Source organism: Geospiza fortis, unplaced genomic scaffold, assembly GCF_000277835.1.
Source record: "Geospiza fortis unplaced genomic scaffold, GeoFor_1.0 scaffold381, whole genome shotgun sequence".
Lineage (NCBI taxonomy): Eukaryota > Metazoa > Chordata > Aves > Passeriformes > Thraupidae > Geospiza > Geospiza fortis.
In genome coordinates, this window is record NW_005054348.1 from 4,065,132 (window position 1) to 4,084,302 (window position 19,171).

At 41.7% G+C, this 19,171-nt stretch overlaps 1 protein-coding gene across 2 annotated transcripts; it reads right to left on the reverse strand.

Moving 5' to 3' along the window:
• Positions 1-390: 390 nt before the first annotated feature.
• Positions 391-16,128, reverse strand: TAF5L (TATA-box binding protein associated factor 5 like). 2 transcript variants are annotated; one of them, XM_005423209.3, is made up of 4 exons: positions 15,528-16,128; positions 10,876-10,980; positions 7,403-8,127; positions 391-2,385 (listed from the first exon to the last, which is right to left on the reverse strand). In XM_005423209.3, exons 1-4 carry the CDS (start codon positions 15,667-15,669, stop codon positions 1,588-1,590), a joined length of 1,770 nt encoding a protein of 589 aa, XP_005423266.1. In that variant the 5' UTR covers positions 15,670-16,128; the 3' UTR covers positions 391-1,587. The 2 variants fall into 2 exon arrangements, with proteins under 2 accessions (XP_005423266.1, XP_030914646.1); XM_031058786.1 differs by having other exon boundaries at positions 1,360-2,390.
• Positions 16,129-19,171: the final 3,043 nt, after the last annotated feature.

Consider the following 19,171-nt stretch of genomic DNA (forward strand, 5'->3'; position numbering starts at 1 on the left):
GAAGCTGATGGGAATTATCATTTAATACCCACAGCCTGTCTAGAAGACATCTGCTTGAAAGAGGCATTTTGACAGATCAAACCACAAAGTAAAGGTCATGTAGTACGGCAGAATGAGGCCTTTTGGTGCAGTGTTAACCTCAGAGGGTACCTAGATCCTCCCCATACATATCAGCTGGCCTACAAAGCTGTATCAATATCCCACTCCATGACGCGTCTCATCAGCTCTGTGGAAAGCAAGTAGGGTGACATCAAAACAGCACCAAGTGAGCGACACCACCAGATTCAACCTCCAAGTGGATCTGTCTCATGCAGTGTAGGGGAAGCTGCTGCCCTCTTCTTGTCATACAAGTCAGAGTGAACTTCCCAGAAAGGGACCAAACAATTTTTATTTTTCTTTTTAAACTAAATGCTTTTAATAGAAAACAAAATACAAAATAACTCTTTCCAGAAAGCAGAAATATTTAATCTCTCCAAATGACAAACTAGAACGTGCTTTTTCTGCAGATCCTTGTAAATGCTGATGATTTATCTCACAAAATGTTCATGAAACCGGTATTGCAACATTTGAGAAAAATCCAACACTGGCAGAGCTGCCTCTGTGTACACACAATAATTTAGTAATACTATTTTTTCCCATGTCATTTTGTGTGTTTCTCCTCATCCCCCTCTCCCTAGACTACCAACTTCCATTTATGGAAATCTTTCTGTGAGGTGCAGTGGTGGGTTGCCATGCCCTGTTTCCATTAGGAGTCCAAACTTGGCTGTTTCCATTCTATGGTGCCCTCCCTCCAGACAAGGCAAGTTGTTCATTATTCTTAAAGCCACCACTCTGTCCCCACTGTCCTCCCACCCTCAAAACACAGTGCAACCAGAGTCAGAAAATTTCCTAATTAATGGAACATAAATACACATAATCACAGCTAGTACCAGGAACCAAACCCAAACAACAATGCAGAGATGGGCCCCAACTGAGGTCAGATTTCCTTGCCCTTACTGAAAAAGAACAAGGGTATTTTCTACTTATTTAGTCCAAAATATTCTGGAAGTGCTATAGGGAGCTGAAATATTTAGGACTACTATCACTGTAGAAAATACATAATGTTCTTTTAATAGAAGGGTCTTAAAAATGCTGGTCCTCTGCAATACCAGGAAAGCAAAAGCAAAACAAAACAAAAACCACTGGGCCAGTAGTTCTCCACACACTCAAGCCAAATTAACAGTAGATAAGATGTGCCCATCAATCAATGAAGGATATTTAAGTGCAGGTCACCAGCTTATCTGGTTGGCAGTTTCACTTGTCTGGGCCAGGCTTTCAGTTTCCTCAAGTTACTGGATTTACTCCCCTTTTTCCCATTCCTAAAAGTACAAAATTAGAATGTGTATGTATTTTCATCAATCCTCCTTTTTTTCCTTATTTTGTTCAACAGCACAGGCATTTTTGTGACATCTTAAAGCATTTGCATCACCCTGAACAAGCCTTTCAAGGGGGCAGAGGAAGAGAAGTGTTTCACAGTCAGTAATCTCAGTTTGCAATGGACTCTGGCATACAAGACACCCACCCACTTCCCTAAGACAAAAAGCAAAATTAATGTTCCTGATTTTCTTGTGCAATTCCAGTCACTAGAAGAAGATTACAGGCCATAAACTGTACGCTCAGTACATTATTCATCTGTCCGGTATATACACCAACCAGTTCACTGGAAGACCCATCCGCAGGGGCGTTGCAGTACGTGTTCCGAATGTCCCAGACCCGAACTGAATTGTCCATTGACGCCGAAGCAATTAAACTACTGTCAGGGCTAAAAGTAAGGCTGGTTATGTTGTCTGTGTGCCCCCTCAGTTCTTTGTAAAGAGTTCCTGATGCCAAGTCCCACAGCTTCAGCCGCTGGTCTTCACCTGCCGATGCCAGGTACTTACCGTTGGGGGAAAAGGCGAGTGCCAGCACGGGGCCCCGGTGCCCAGTGAAAAGCCGCACTGAGTTGCCCTGCTGGGTGCTCCACAGGCGCACGGTTTTGTCCGTGGAGCCCGTGGCTAAGTAGTTGGAATTGGGGTGGAACTTGATGCAGTCCACATCCGCCAAATGGCCCGCGTATATTCGCAGCGGGTACGTCCGATCAAACGACCAGAGCCGGGCGGTGCGATCATGGGAACCGCTGGCAAAGTACAGGCTGCAGGGGCTAATATCCAAATCCCAGACAGGATAGGCATGTCCTTGGTACAACACAGTGTTTGTAAAGCTTCCGAGGTCCCAGTACCTGATGGACATGTCCTCAGAACAAGATAAGAGTCCTGAACTGTCTGAAAGGAACCTTGTGCTATACACAGGTCCACAGTGTCCTCTCAGGATCTTCATTTCTGTGCCTGCATTGTCATCCTCTTCCTCCTGGTCATGAAGAAAAAGAAACAAGGAAGGAAAGCATGTTTATCGGTTCAACAAATATAAAAACCTCCACTAGGAAATCAGGAGGGTGTTAATACAGAAGGAGTTAGATTATTTACTTTGGATGTGGCACAGTTTGTGCAACTCTGAGACACCAACATTGCTGGTACATTTGCTACAAGTGAATACTGAAAGAGATGGTGAGATAAGACTTTAATTCTGGTAGCCTTATGCTCAGTCCAGAAGGCATCCTAACCTGAGACTGCAGGCACAGAGGGGATAAATATTACATGACATTTTTCCTTTTGCTAAAATATGTTTTTAGCAAAACATATGCATAGTCTCTATCCACTTTACTACAAAAACATTTGGCTAAGATGTTCAAAGCAGATCTTGGCATCTACTCTTTTTGTGTGGTCACTGTTGGAAGTGAATCTCACAGTAGAGGGAAACAATCACAGATGTCTTAAACAAAAGACAGGAGATGGGAAGACAAAGCATATTTGACAAGCTGTCTGCTTAACCTTCTTTCTCAATCCCGCATGTGAACAGAAATGCAGCAAGGCTCTAACATCTATTTCTACCTCCAAGCTCCATCAGGATGCTTTCACATCCTCACCCTCCAAGAACCACCTTCGAGAATAGCAAATGTAGGCAGCTTATTTAGGCCAATGTATCTACTTTGGCATAGGAGAAGATGAATAATCACAAAAATGATGGCACTGGAAACCTTTCTATCCTGTTATTCTCTAATTCAAGTACCAGGACAGATAGTCAACAAGTAAAGACTTTTGTGTTTAAAGACTATTCAGTGAGCTGAGCTAAAGGAATCACCTGATGGATGGTAAGTCTCTAAAAGCCTACTCAGCTAGCACCTCTTGACACTCTAAGGCTACAGACTACACAGGTTTCAACAGATCTCAGAAGTGTCCTTGCCTGACAAGCAGGGTTCTCACTGACAGTACAAGATAATCCTTGCTTGGGGTACAACTGTGTAGTAGCTTGAGACCAGCCCTCCTCAGGGCTGTCAGGAAGACACTTTTCCTCAGTACCGAATCAGTAACACTCATTCACAGACAATCTCTGCACATCAAATTCAACACAACATCCTTTTGTTTGTGAGCAGCCCCTTTATCATTTATCATCTTGAACTGGCCCATTTCCTGCAGAGGGAGCACTTCCTGCCCTGAGAGGAAACCCAATTCCCCAGGGCTGCTGGATTGTTGACAACCAGCAGAAGCCAGAGCAGCAGAAGTCAGTGTGTTGTAAGCAGCTCTCTATCTCCCACACCCCCACCCCCGACACCTCAGGACCCACAGACAGTTTGGCTTCAGACTTAGCAATAGCCCAGAAAGTGCTTCTCCTCCAGTGGTTTCAAATTTCATGCTGGAGGTGAGCAAACTCTGACTTGGCTATCTCCTTGCCTTTCTCCATCTCAACAGCACAGTACGTAGTAGGCAGCAAGCCATCTTTAACAATGCTGCTTCTCCTCATAGTCAGTGCCCATGGGAGCTTTATGGTGGGGCTGGAAGCCAACTTCCTCTCTGCTATGGAAGTGAGGCAGAGAGAAACTGCAGGCTCTGGCATGCAAAGCACCATTCTTATTCAAATTGCTTTTCTACCTCACATAGAGCAAGGCTTACTGGAATCTACAGCATCTCTAGGCTGTGTTGCCACATTAAAGGAGAATGGCTGATACCTGCAGCATTTTGTACTATTTAATTATGACCATAAGACTCCTGAAAAGTTACCAGTGGAAGCCCATTCAAGTTGCCTGTATTGTACTACAGTTTCTGCAAATTTTGCAAGTCCTGGTACTTAATTTTGTGCATTCAAATACAAGGCTACATGGGCTGTCTGCAAGCACCTCCTCTTCCCTCTTCCATATTACTGTACCAGGAGACTTGACAACACCTTCTGCAGCATTGAAACTCATACTCCTATATAGTCACAGGTAGCAAATCTTATCTTTCTGTTTGACACCCACTTAGCACAACTGCACACTCCTGTCACAGCTCACTGAAAACAGTACATCTATAATGCTTCTGAGTCACCACATTTTTCAGTTTCCTCCCTATCCAAGTTAGTCTGCTGACCAGATTAGCAAAGCAGCTGCAAGTGCAGCCACCAAGCCTCAAAAAGCAACAATGATAGCCTCAAAGAAAAACAAACCATAAGCTCACATTCCTCCCCTTTTTTTTCCTAACCAGTAACAGGTTTTCCTGGGCGCCATAATCTCTCTCATCCTGCAGTGCTCTAAAGATGCCAAAAGGAAGACCTCATATCTGCCTGTAGCAGGGAATGATGAAGAAGGATGGCACAATTTGCAGGACATTTTTTACTGCTGCTTCCAGAATTCCCTCCTATCTGCCATCAAGCAAGCATCATCCCCACTCATTATCACTTGAAGGACCACTGCCACTTAAAAGCAGAACCTTAGAAGCAGAGCTAAATGGGGTCAAGTCTTAGTCTTCACAGGATTTAAAGGCTGGCACTGTTGTGGCTTGGAACAGAGCATTATTTTCTGATGTTGATTTATGGAGTACCAGCAATGAGCATGGTAAAACTGCAAAGAGACAAACAATACTTTCATTTGTACAGCTACAAAACTCCATTTTTATACTGGACCCAAAGTTAGAGAGACTATAAAGTGGCATTTGTGAGATGCTACTATAAAGAAAACAGAATTACTGTATTCCAAAATAATAAGCCTCTCTTATTTGCAAGAAGCAAGATTACACTAGTGAAGTACACTGCAGCACGACACTGAGCAAAATTTAGTAAAACTACACCTAGAAGATGATTTTGACCTTTGTGACACAAAGGCTTCACATGGACTAGGAAAAATCTTGTTCTAACACATTTGCTAAGTCTCACCTTGGTTTACATATATATATATATACACACACACACTCCTTCACAAGAAGAATTAATAAACCCAACAGAGTAGCTTTAGTGCCACCCTGAACAACATTCACTGAAACTAGCATGATTTTAGACCTTTGTGACTGCATAAAAGGAAGGATCTGTTTCCTTGCAGAAAATTAAAAACCAGGCTGAAGACTACTTATTTAATGCATTACTATTTAAACACATTATCCAAAGCTAATTATAGAATACAGAAATCAACCAAACCAAATTTTAACATCCTCGCAAGTTATTCCATAGAACTCACAGAAGTAATGTCAAAGTGCATTCAGAATTTTTGTTCTTTGTAAAAGTCTGAGTCAGCTTTATCCCTGTGAATTGCTACTGATCAGACTGCAGTGACAATCTGAAATACAGCCCCTGCTCATACTGAGCTGCAGCCCAGTCAAGGTAGTCTGGTTGGTCTTGGTATCTGGCTTCCTCTCCCATGGAATCAAAGCAATTGCTGGCCTGTTCCCACCTGCAATGCTGTAGGTGCCTGTGTATTTCAACTTAGGGCTCCCAGTTAACTGAATTTATTTCCTTGTAGTCAAGGGGCTTTCATTTGCATTTGGTAACCAAACTTGTGTTGAGGCTGGTATTGGTATCCTCTCTGAACTCCTGCTCAGGTGACTGTTTTGTCAGTGGTGAAAATTATTCAGGGCAATGATGACTTTGATCTGTGCTGGTTTTTGACCAGTTTTTTGCTTCAGACCTGTGCACAAAACATCCAATAGCCACCAAAAGCTATTTGCATTCAGGATTCCATGAATTCCAGGATACCATGGCTGTCTCCTAATATGTGTACAATAAGCAAGTCTATGACTACATGCCAAAAAAAGCTAATACACATACTCCTGACAACCTGGCAATATCTAACTTTTCCACAGTCCAGAGCCAAAGAAGGTGACCTGCTGATTTACCAAATTTTCCTCTGTTGCAGGTGCTGACATTTGGCTTCTATGATGGGCAATACACAGTACATGCCCTATGAACTCTTGCAGTTTACAATGAAAATGAGCCCATAACTCTATTTTGGGCTAGTCTGACCTACTTATCTGCTCACTCTGCAAAAAGGGTTAACCTGGGAAATCCTGAACACGCTGCTGTGCTGTCTCACCTTGATGCTTGCCTCTTTTCTCAAGCTGTTTAACAAAGCAATCCCTAATCACAGATCCCTAAATACACCAAGCTCTCGGCACTCTTCCAAAATAAATAGAACCTTGCCATTAAGTATTTTTTAGAAGAAAAAATAGTGGAAAAAAGGGTGGCTCTCCTGCTAAACACTCAACACAAGAAGAAATAAGTTAGGTTTTTTTTTTAAGGAGAAGAGTGATTAAACAACAGAAGAGTCAAAATTTTGATCTCTAACCAGATATAAATTGCTACTTGGGCACTTCTGTGGAGAGGGGAGGAAAGGTGTGACTAGAAAGGAAAAAAGAAAAAAAAAGTCAAGCAGAAGATGCCACCTAGCATTGCATGTGAAGTAACGGTACACACATCCCTGTCCTCATCTCCAACACTCTGGAGTAGGAAGCCTCTAAAGTTTCTACACTTCAGAATCCTTAACAGGGACATTTTGCATAATTTTTCTATAACTCTTGACCTCTGGTAAATTAAGGTGACACACCTGAAATACAGTTTTGCACATAGGCATCTGATCAGACTTCTTTAGCTCTTTTCCTTACTTTGTCTATATTTTCCTCTTCCTGTGCATCTGCCCTTCTCTCCACCCTTCTGCCTGGCTTTTCTGAGCTACTTCTCATCCCAAAGAAGGCTCCATGCTTCTCAGGGAAGAGAGCCTACTCTAGTCACCTGTCCTTTCTGTGTTGCCTACCTACTGTCATCTGTTCAAGGACAGCTGGAGGAGGGGGACCAGCACCCAGGACTAACAAACTATGACCTAAGCACAGACTGATTGCACCTCCGTTTACCACTAACAACCACTGCAGGAAAGAACAAGGATGACAGTAAGTTATCAAATCTGTGCATCAAGGCAGGCAGGTTGTGCAACAGCCTCAGAGCTCCCTAACACATGACTACATACTCAACAATCCATGTTCAAAGCAGTCCAGTAGAAGGGGAAGAAGGGGGGAAAAAAGGGTATCCAAACCTCCTCATCCAGGATGTCACAAGCCAAATGGATGCGGGACACATCAACAAGGTGGGGCTCAGATTTCAACTTCCGGGAGCGCAGGCTCCACAGCTTCACACATGAATTATCGAACCCAGCAGCGAGCAGCTTGCTATTTGGTGAAATCTCTGCAGTGTTCAGCAACTGCTCTGTGTTATAGAAGGCATAGAAACAGATGGTGGTTAAGGAAGGGGGCCCGTCCTTGACACGTTTAATGCTGTCCTGCAGTAAATCCAGCGCTGCCTCATTCTGCAGAATGGAAGCTGGCACGTCGCTGGGTTCCAGGCCGTTGCTCTCGCTGCGTGAGGAGCTCCCGCCGGCATAGAGCTGGTAGTCAGTCCTCTTGGCAGGCTGCACATCCAGGTGAATGTGCAAGGTCAGGACTTTGCACAGGGCGTTGTTGTTGTCACTTTGGAGGTAGCGAAGAAGGTAGTTGTAGCTGTCCTCTTGAAGGCGGATGACATATTTGTTGTCCAGAAAAGCCCGGAGCTTCAAGTTGGACAGGATATCTTGAATAGTCATGGTAGTCTGCAACTGTTCAATGATATCCTTCTGGCTGGCATTCTGCAAGAACATGCCATGGAAGCGGCTGTAAAAACTGTCCACTGTGCTTTTTAGGCCATTCTGGACCATGTTCAGATGGAGGTAGACGAAGAGGGGATATAGAAGAGGCATCACTTCATGGCTGTGCTGAGAATCCGAATCTGTATTAAAAAAACAACAACAAACTTTGAGTGACTTTTCAAACTGCTTCCTACTGGGAATAAAATAGAGCAAGGATGACTACTGAGAAAGCCCTAACAGTGACACTGGAAAGCAAGCAGAGAGACATTTGTTGGCACATCTAAGCAAACTTCTTCTGTCACCTAAAGGAGGTACAATAGAGATTGCCACATCAGTGAGGTACCTTGTCAGAACAAAATGCAGATATTTCAAAACCGTTTTCAGGTATGGGACAACTAATAATATACCACCTCATAAAATACATGATAGTTGAATTTTCCCCATTTATTTCAAAAGAAAAAGCATGCTCTTTTTACTCTTTGTTTATTGTGATAAATGAACTTTAAAATGTATTAATTATATTTAAAAGAGTATTTTTAGTGTTTAAGCCACAATTATTTACCTAGCTTGTCTGGCCTGAGCTTTTTTTCTCTCAGCTTCAGTAAAACATGAGTGTGATGCTTTGGATGGAACTGATTTGTCTTCAGGGGAAAGGAAGCTACAGTTTCCAAAATGTACTGCAATATGCGGTGCTCCCGTTTTATTTCTGTGCCGGCTCATGTACATGCTTTTCTCTCTCTGCCAAGGCAAAGCCCAGCAGTAATTCCTAGTACACAGTGTAACAAACCCCGATTAGGCTGCGCTGTACCTTGCAAAGGCTGATCTGTGCAACAGCTCCACCCCTCCTTCCCCAGCTTCTCTGGGGCTGTTTGCCAGCTGCAGGGAGCTGTGAGGAGCAGAGCCTGCTGAACACCATAGCAACAAACAGGGCCACAATGAGTTACTACCACAGGACCAAATGGTCCGAATTACTGGAAAACAAATAGGCACTGCTGATCCTCAAACATTTGCTGATCCTCAAAATGCAAAAAGCATTGCTGCTTTTCAACATGCTCTTCCCTCCTGCCACTCACCAACGCATGATCTCTTTTCTCCCTTTCCATTAGGTTATTTTTCCTTTGTGTTGAGCACTCTTACGGACTTTCTCTAGTCCATACTGTGCCTCTGCCTCATTTCTACAGGAGTAACTACAGAGTATGCATGGAGTGCAGTGTATGCATACATATTTGCATACTTGAGCATCACTCTTCTTCCTGTCCCACTGAAACTGGGCCAAAGCCAGTGAAAACAGTGGTCTGCATGTAGTAAAAGTTCTAAGCAGTCAGCAGGTCTCTTTTTTCTCCAGGTGCACTAGCCCAGAAATGAAACAAGAAGAAGGACCTCACTTTGCAGTAGGGGAAAAAGAGAAGAGATGGGAAGTTGGCAGAAAGAGGAACAAAGAAAATGTTCCCTAGGAACATATGAAGAGGTTACAGGAGCTGGGTATGTCTAGCCTGAAGAATAAGGGGGTGGGTATTCAACTGCTTGCCTTCAGTACCCAGTGGGGCACTATACAGGAAAAGGAGCCAGCTCTTCTCAGAGGTACTCAATGGAAGGACAACAGGCAAGCTGCTGCAAGGGAAATTCTCACTGAATTGCAGCAGGGCCACAGAGATGCACAGCAATCTCAAGAGTGTTTGATTTTCTAAATCTGACTGGAAAAGGTTCTGAGCAACCTGATCAAACACCCATCTTGCCCAGCTCTGAACAGGTGGTTGAACTAGAGACTGCTTAGTTAAGTTACTATGTCGCTATGCCCCTGCCCACTCCTCAGTGGGGCAGGCATCACAGAAATGGGAAGTGCCCTGCTGTGCCTTGTGGCTGGTTGGCAAGCTACTCCCGCGAACAAACAGAGGTAGTTCATCTGTGTAAGATATCAAACTAGAGCAAGAGGGACAAAAAAGATGAAAGCAGTCAGCATGAATACCAAAACCTAGCACTTCATCAAGCATTAAGCAAGCACTTCACCAAGCACTGAACAGAGCTATCATACTTCTAAAAATCTATTAAACCATAAGGATTTACTTCAAATTCTAAAGCACAAAGCTATTGAACTGCTGTAGATGACAAGGCTCCAAGAATTCACTATTTTCTGCCTTTGCCTTCCTGCTCCCTTCCCCTCCAAAACTATCAGAAATAATAATCCTGATGGTATGCACACTGGGATCAAATCCCTGCACTGGACAAATATTGTGTGTGACAACTTCACTTTCCTTGGTACTATTCTTTAAAAATTCTGTCTCCTTTCTTCTTCCCATGTTGGGGGCTTACAGAAGAAATAAAGACATTTCCAAGAATACTTGTTAAAAAAAATTATAGAATAATTATAAAAAAATTAAATAATTATTTGACTTCTGCATCATTATGGATTAAGAATTTTTTTACTTTGCTGTATTTCTTCAGTCTCAAAGCCAGTACAGCTAAATTTATGGGAACAAATTCTCCCTTAGAAATCCATACCATCATAAAAACAAGCCAATTATGGATAAAATTAAAAACCTTAAACTAAAATACAACAGAGAACTACAGTCTTTTCTCAGTTACTTGCCTTTCACATAAAACACTGATTTTCTTTCCTGTCCTATGTAAATATAGTGTTGTCTGAAGACCTACAAAGGGCAAGTGCTTGAACAAGAAAGGGCAAAGAGCCAGCCATCTACAAAATGCAAAGCTATTCAGCATATAGAAAACAACCAAAAAAAGAAAAACGAAATATTTCTATTTTAACTGAAATCTGAAAACTAGAAATCAAAACATTGTTAGAGACATGATTTCAAATTTTACTATATTGCCCTTTACTCATTGAAATGACAAAAAAAGTAATTTTTCTTCCATGTTTCCTGATTTACCTGTCAGAAAATTGCGTAATCGTCCAAACTGTACTTCATATTGCTGGGGCTCCGCCAGGCAGGGAGCTGCAGACACGACGTTGGCACAACCAGACTCAGATTGGACTGTGAAATAAAAAAAGCAAAACTTATATAAGGATTTAAGGATTTTTACATATGTGTCTGAGAACAAAGCTTCTCATAAAATCCAAGGTATGCAGCCACTCAGATGACATTTCATCTTTAAAACCATTCAGGTATGACATAGTCCAAAGCACCTAAACATGGCATTAACCACCTAGACAGATCATGAAGGAGAAAATACACTGAAAGCTAAAACCCATCCTAAAAATCTCAGCAACTCACCTGCTCCACCCAGAACACATTTTCAAGTTTTCAAATACAACCTTAAATTCCCAAGAAGTTCAGTGCAACAACCATCAGAGACCCCTTAGAAGTTTTACAACTGTGGTTTTACAACTTTACACTCAGAAAAGATGAGGAAAGCAACATACAACTTTCTCCAAAGTACAGTTTCTTTTTCAGTGAGTCCCATCAACCATCATGAATAGGTCTAAAATGACACTACTTCAGATTCTCAAATTTCTTGTCCCGGTCATTATAATTTACAACAAATTCTTATCATTTATTAAGTCTCACAGAGGTGGTGGAGAAAACACCGACTCTCTAAGCAAACACTTTGTATTTTTTAACCAAAATCTTCCCTCCTCCCGGAGGCTTTTAGGTTAAGGGGTAACTGACAACTGACCACAAACCCAGTTGTCACGGTCTCCTCAGACCATGCTAAACTCTTTTTCAGAACCAGATTCTGGAAAAAGTGGTTCTGAACTGTTTAGGAAGGGAATTGGCTTCTCCTTCTCTGGCACCAAACCTTTGCTGTTCTGCTAACAGCCTGGAATCCACGGGGGACTTAGTGCAAGTTTACAGACATGCATCAAGAAACCCCAGGCACATGCAAATGCCAGTGATTAGAAACCCAAGTTTTGCTGTTCTAAATAGAGCACAAGAGGGCAAGGAGTTTCACTATTTCCCTTTCAGTTTTTTTTTCTTCAAATCATAACTCTCGTCCCCACCAAACCCCCTATTTTTATTACTTTCACTTCAACTTATTTTGGTCTTCCTTGCCCTGCACCACTTTCCATCCTCTGCCCTTCTACTCCTGATTGACTGGGGGGCTTTTTGTTCCAGCATTTGGCTCATGCACAGAGGCACAAGTCTGACAGCCCTGGAAGTCTATAAACAACATTATCAAATGTTCACACGCTAGAGAGAGATAGGCCAGCCTCCAGCTCATCTCAATGCCTCTAATTAGAAAGAGATCAGCACATGGTACACAGGCAGCCTGCTGCCATTCTTCCCCCACTCCTCTCTCTCTTTCTGTCTGGTAAGACACAGGTTTACCTTCCTTCAGCTTATGTAAATACAGAAGGTATGTTTGGCAAGCTGAATTCAGCTCTTGAAACAGAGAGATGGGCTGAGCTCATCATCCACTCTTGGGGAAAAAAAAGAAAACCAAAACAAAACCAGATTCCAGCACCAATATGATATCATCTCTTAAATCAGTTCAGATATAAATGAATATAACTTGCTGAAAGGCACAGCTACACTGAGCTTTCTACAGCCTGAGTGCTTCAGAAACTCAAAGATGGTAAGAACTCCACGTTCACATACTGGTACTACTCAATACCTAAAGTAAAAGGTTCTGCTATTTGTATGTAAAATTGAATATGATCAATATTCAGCACGAGAAAGTAAATTGCACGTATGCACACACAGTAACTCTAGAATACTTCGTGACAGTTTCCAATGTCACCCATACAACTCTTCGTAAAAGCCAAGAAATACAGAAATATGAGGGCCTGTCTCTTATGCTGTCTATCACAGGATTACATGTAACAGTAACTCAACAGTAACTCAACTCTTCACAGAGATCTGGTGGCCTCATTTCGGCAGGAATGGCAATGGCCTGCCACTTTATTCGTGCTATGCAAGCACAACTCATTGGCCTAGACTTTATGAGATATTTTCTTCAGGGCACAACTTTTTCTGCATAAGCAACTTAATTCCAAAATTAAGGTGTACTTCATGCTTCAGAAGGTGGAGTATCATCTCTGACTATCTGTCCTGAAACAGTCTGACCGGGCAAACATTATGGTCTATGCTTTCAGTAATGATGCTAGAGCTCATTCCCATCCAGCAAATGCTAAATTAACCCTACATACCAGACAGTTCTAACAAATTCTAATTCTTTGCCTTCCCAAAACTTTAAACCAATGAGAACTGCAAAAAGGATCAAGAAGTCAACTGATTCCAAAACAAGAGTAAAATTTCATGCACATTTTCCACCTGGTAGAAGTAAAACACTAGCTAGGTTAATAAACCTACCATAGTTTCTTTTCCACCTTCCCCATTGGCCATAAGAATATCTATTGGAAATATCTGCTCCTCCAAATCCAGTAAGTGTGGCCAGCTATGCAACCTGATAGGAAATTCAAAGGAGCTCACTCCTAACTCAGGGATATGGACAGTACCCTCCTGGTCTTGTGAGTTAGCTACCAGCAGAATTGCTTCCAGCTAACACATGTGTTCCAGCTAAATATTGTGTAACAGCAACTGATTCCTATTTTAGGTGAGTATGATGATGTATAATTGTACATTATTTCAGACACTCATATGCGCTAACAGTGCTATGGGCAGTATTAGATGAACCTGTTCCTTGGTCACTCACTCTGTCCTCAGACATTGTTCTTGTTTTCTAGAGAAATATAGGATAATCACAAGGAAGCTCTGTGCTATATTTTACTGCAGATATAATCAGACAGAATTCTAGATAATCTCATCTGGGCTCCCTCTCCCACAGAAAAGGTTGTACCAGATCATCTTCTGAGGTTGCCTCCAAGTCTCCCATTCACACAGGCTAGTTAATTTAAAAGTCAAACAATAGAGCTGAACATAAAAAAAAAACAACAACGTGAGCTTTGCAAAGGAAAAAGCAAAAACATCTTCAGAAAAACAGATTTGATCACTTTCCCCAAAATAAAGCACTGCAGGCTTTGCAATCTGCTCAGTTTTTACTCAGTTTGCAAAACTAAAATGACTGCAGCAGAAAGTATTTTCAGCATCTGTTGTCAGATTAAGTAACAGGCTTGGGTTTACTTTTACAGACATTTTTCTAACAGCCACTGCTGGAACTGCAGAATGCTTACTGACAGCTCACTGCAAGTACATCTGACAAGTAGCAAGCAGCTGAACAGATGAGAGCAGCCCATTTTCAGTTCTAATGAAAACTGATTACTAAATTCTCAATGGCCATCTACAAAAACCATGCACTGGCAAGAGGATACAGATTGACATGAAATTTACTAATAATATTTTGTGATAGTTAAAAGGCAAAATGTAAACATACACTCATTCACACTCTTTATTGAATTTTTTTTTCTTGCATGAGGTGCCTGTGCTCATGCAAGGGCTTGTAATCCAGTTCATCTCCACTACTTCAGACACTTCTGTGTCCTCCTTATATGGCTGGTATCACATTCTGAGCACATTTTGACACTGACCTTTCTACCCACTTCTCACAAAAAAAATCTCCTATTGAAAAACAATTCAGCAGTTTACTTTGGTTTCATTCTTTCCCCATCTTCCCCAGTACTTTTTCAGGGATTGTAATAAACTTCTGATAGTTAGGCTGAAAAAAGCAAGGAAATGATAAGTACTATGACGTAAAGGTAAGGAATGCCTTTAAAGTATTTTACCTGTTCCTGCATCCAGTCTTATCTAACCACAAACACAGTTAAATAGCCACTAATATTTTGCCAAATTAAGTCATATTACAAGTAACTCCACCACTCCCCTTCGTCTGAGATACTGTCATAATCTAAGCAGTTTCATTGAGGGAAAAAAGTTTCTCCTTGCTTTTTTACCCAAAATGTCAGCCCAGTATTTTCTATTACTTTTACAAATAAATTTAATCTCTATAACATCCACATAGCTTTCATCCTTCCAATACTTCTATGTGCTCAAGCAGCAGCAGAGTTTGTTGAAACAAAAATAATAATTACAATGACAACTGTTACAGACACAATTTGGAAAGCAAGCAGTGTGGCAGGATTCAGAAGTCTTTAAGAAAGAGAAGAAAGTTTATCTCCCTCCATGCCTTTTCTCATCCACTGAAGGTTTTGGGTTTTTTCCCCAAATGACAAGAGCAGATCTCTCATAACTACAAAGCTGACTATGCCAGAAAAAGACACAGCCCTATCACTTTAATTTCACATGATATAACTCTGCTGGAGTACAAAGGTACAACAGAATTTCCTGCTTGTACTTCCTTTCTCATCTAGGTTCTTCTCCCTTTCATTCCAAAGCACCACTACTCACCAGACTTCACATTATTTGGGATAAAACATATGCATTTTTCACTACCCTCACATGGTATTTCAGCCTGATGTTTCACTGACTATGAAGTCACCTTGTTACACTTCCACCCACATTTTCGGTCTTCCAAAGTTCATAATTCACACCAACTTAAGAATGAGACATTTCTTAATTTCAAAAGGAGAAATATCCACTTGTGCAGACAAATTCATATAGCTGCCAGCACATGTGCTCACAACTCTGCCAAGATGTAGTCATGGAAAATACGATAGGATTACCTGTGAGATTAGCTGCCATCTCTTCAGCAGTCTGACACAGCCTCAGCCCTTGTTTTAGGGGACCTTCCGAGTCCACATACTGACGGCGCTTGAGGTAGCAGGACACTGCCATCTGAATCTGCTCTGTGCGTACGCGTTTCATGACCTCAAAAGGAAAGAAAGAGGTGATGACACTCTTACAGGGCAACCTGAGATCAACTTAAGACTGTAGTTGCACTGATACTGAGAGAAAACAAACATCTCTGTGTTTTTGTTGCGGAGTTATGAAACAGAACCTTCAGGGATCTGCCTCTCAGTACTATGGCCCAGACATTTTGTAGATCCCTGAAGATATTCTGCTGCCTAATTCTACTGATTTCACAGAGGAATCAAAAATAGTTTTGAGGATTCTGGACTAAAACCGCAATGGTGAACTGAAGCATTTTTGTTAAAAACAGCTCATAAAAAGGGAATATCTCTCCTTCAGTTTTGACAGCAGCAGTTTGAGTAATCTTCAGTCATTTTCTGGTTCCTCTGCTCGATAACCAACAAAAAACTCCAGAAGATTCAGTGGAATGAGAAATTAACATACAAGGATGGAAATTCTGGAAACATAACGCTTTATATAGCAAATCTGTTTGGAGAGTCCAAGAAGCAAAAGCTTATTGGCTGAACTTAAAGATTAGAGCCAAAAGAGGGAAATTAAAAGCAGAGCCTTCTTTATCATCTGCCTTGACCTATCCAGGCTTCCCTCTTACAGAAGTTTGAAACAGAAATAATCTTTTGAAGGTTTTTTTTTTTTAATACATTTAGGAACCCATCCTCACAAACACCGCTTGGAAGTACCTCAAAATCAAAATGAGCCCAAGGCTACCTTTTAGCCCCTGGCTTGTAATAAAGGAACCTCAGTAAGATGAATGCTACAGCTCCCTTGCTATTTGCGTAGCCACTGACTGCACCAATCCTTCATAGTAGCCATCGACTTTACACACAAGTTTAGATAACCTGAAAGGCTTGAAATAAAGCACAACTAAGCCACAGGGGTTTTTTCCTACACCAGGTAAAGCCTGCCTGGAGATAGTTCAACACCTCACAGCCCCACTACCAATGGCATGAATGTTTCCTGAGTGCTAGTGCTTCCTGATTTGAGCAGCTAAATCTGATGAAACTCAACCTCTCTGATACAGACAAGGATGCTCTTCCTCCTTTTGTAAGAACCATTATTTCTAACAAAAGGACAGCTTTAAAAATACAAATGAGTTTTTTTTTCCTAATAAATGTACATGCACACTTTAGTGCTTATTCCACTTGTTAGAAAAATAACCATTCTGTGCAGTTAGGTACAAGTGGATGAGGATGCAAGATTCCAGCAACAGCTCACTTTCAATGGATATGTGGAATTGCAAATCCACACGCTCTGGTGAAAACCTTAAAAAGATTCCCATTTGTTCCTACAGGTTAAGTAACTGTTGAGCGTGGGGAAGGGGCATCAACAGGTGGGAGTTTTCAAAGCATTTTCAGATAGACCCATTAAAATAAAAAGTTTTCAACACCTTCTTTCACTGCAAAAGCAAACTTCCTTTTCATCTTCCCTGCAATTAAAGAAGTTAATTCTAAAGAAGACACTGTCTCAAGTGTAACACTTCTGCTGCACAAGACTGTAGCAAAGACAGAACTCTTACCAAGACCACCAAGCGGAATGGACCCAAGGATGGACCAGCAACATAGCACCCTCCTACAAAACACCCTTAACTAAGCTTCACAAGGTACTGCTACCATTCTGCATTTCAGCCAGCTGCAGGGACTCATGTGCAAGTGATTTGCCCAGGTCCACACCAAGGCATTTATGCAAAAACCGAGGTATTTATGCAATCTGTACAGTTTCTTGCTCCTCTGTGTACTCCCCCCTGCAGTCACAGTAGGGGATGTTAGCAGTACCTCAAGGAGATTTTTTTCCCTACTCCCAGGTGACACAACCCTTAAGGAAATGTGTCTTCATCAAGAAACACCCATTAGCATCAGAAACAGCAGTCACCCATACTCTAATTTCAGCTCTTTGCTTCTTCCTTCACTTTGCCTTTATACTTCACACGCAGCATTACAAAGAACAATGTCACCGAGGCAAGAAGAGCATTCAGGAGAAGTGCAAGAGCAAAACCAACGCTCCCACAAATATTCTTTATTGAGCCTTTTATCAAAATTAGAGTGTAACATAAAATAAACATAAGAATGGCCTCCCAAAATGCTGTCAGCCTGGTTCAAGATCCAAGCTACACCAATTCACAACAGGTCAATGATGCAGAATTTAAAGGCATAAAAGGACAAGCCTGCCATTTTTAACTTCCAATCAATTTTAAAATTCTAGCTCTCATAACTGAGGATAATCTCCAAAATATGTAATAAACTGAAAGCATATAGTGTTCCCTGTTCACAAAATGCATAAAGCTTGAAACAATTGTTCAGAAGTCCCAGTTGTCTCATTCTTCTCGAACAACCAAAGAGAATAATAGATACTAATGCTGCTAACTAATTTTACTGATAAGCAAAACAAGTAAGAAAGAAAGAAGATCACATTGTGAGAATGCAGAGCTACAATGCAGCATTTTCTGCAGTGTTCCAAACTGGAGCACTGATAAAAGGTTAAGGTAATTTTTTTTGAGGAACCAAAACTACTGAAAAAAAGAACAGAGCAGAGGCTAATAACACAAAACACATTGCAAATTCCTCCTTCCTGGAAAAGCTGGAAGTTAGTTGTGAACTAAGCATTGGGCCAAGGAAATTATTTTCCCGCCTATGCTACATTTCAGGTACAGGTTTAGGCAGATTCCACGGCCTTGAAATAATCCCAGTACAGACACACTAAAAAGAACTCAAAAACTAGCACTGGAAACACTGCTTTTAAAGACTCTGTATTCCTGTCCTGACACTGGGACAGCAGTCTCTTTCTTCCAACAGACTGAGGAAAGACCTGTGAGCATCAGAGAGCTAAGTTAAAAAACACCCAACCCCCAAATTAATAAAAGCATAAAACAATAGCATCTTTTGAATATTCTCTAATAAGAACTCTGTCTCCGGCCTCAGCTGTGAACAGCAAAGAGTAATCTTTTATCCTTTATCACTGCAGGTGAAATGTGGGGCCTACCAACAATAACAGGTCTCAATTTTTAATTTTGTGACATTAGGATAATCTGAAATTTACAAAATTTCAGAATAAACGAGATAAGGATAAACTGATATGGAGATAATGAACTAAAAGCCAGGGGATGTCGCACATGCAGCAGCTGCAATTCACAAAAACAGGCAAGTAAACATGACAAGTTGACTTGGAGAGCATGGTGGTGGCGCAAAATAGGAAAATAGGATCGCAGGAACTACGGAGAAGGCTTTTGCCTGAGCAGTGGCATTCATGCGAAGAGGCAGAGAGGGAACAGCTGTGATTTTAAAAGAGCATGAATCCATTTGCATTTGGACCGAGATCTGGCTCACCATCCACGAATGACGCTTTGCCAATTCCACATTGTTTTCCCCCGACCCCCCCGCGGCCCCAACTCGGTGCCAAGCAGCGCTTCACCGATGTCCTCGGCGGGACCTGCGGGACACGCTTTCCTCCAACCCACTTCACACCACCTCGGCTCGGGCTCCGCCACCGCCGGGCCCTTCCTGGG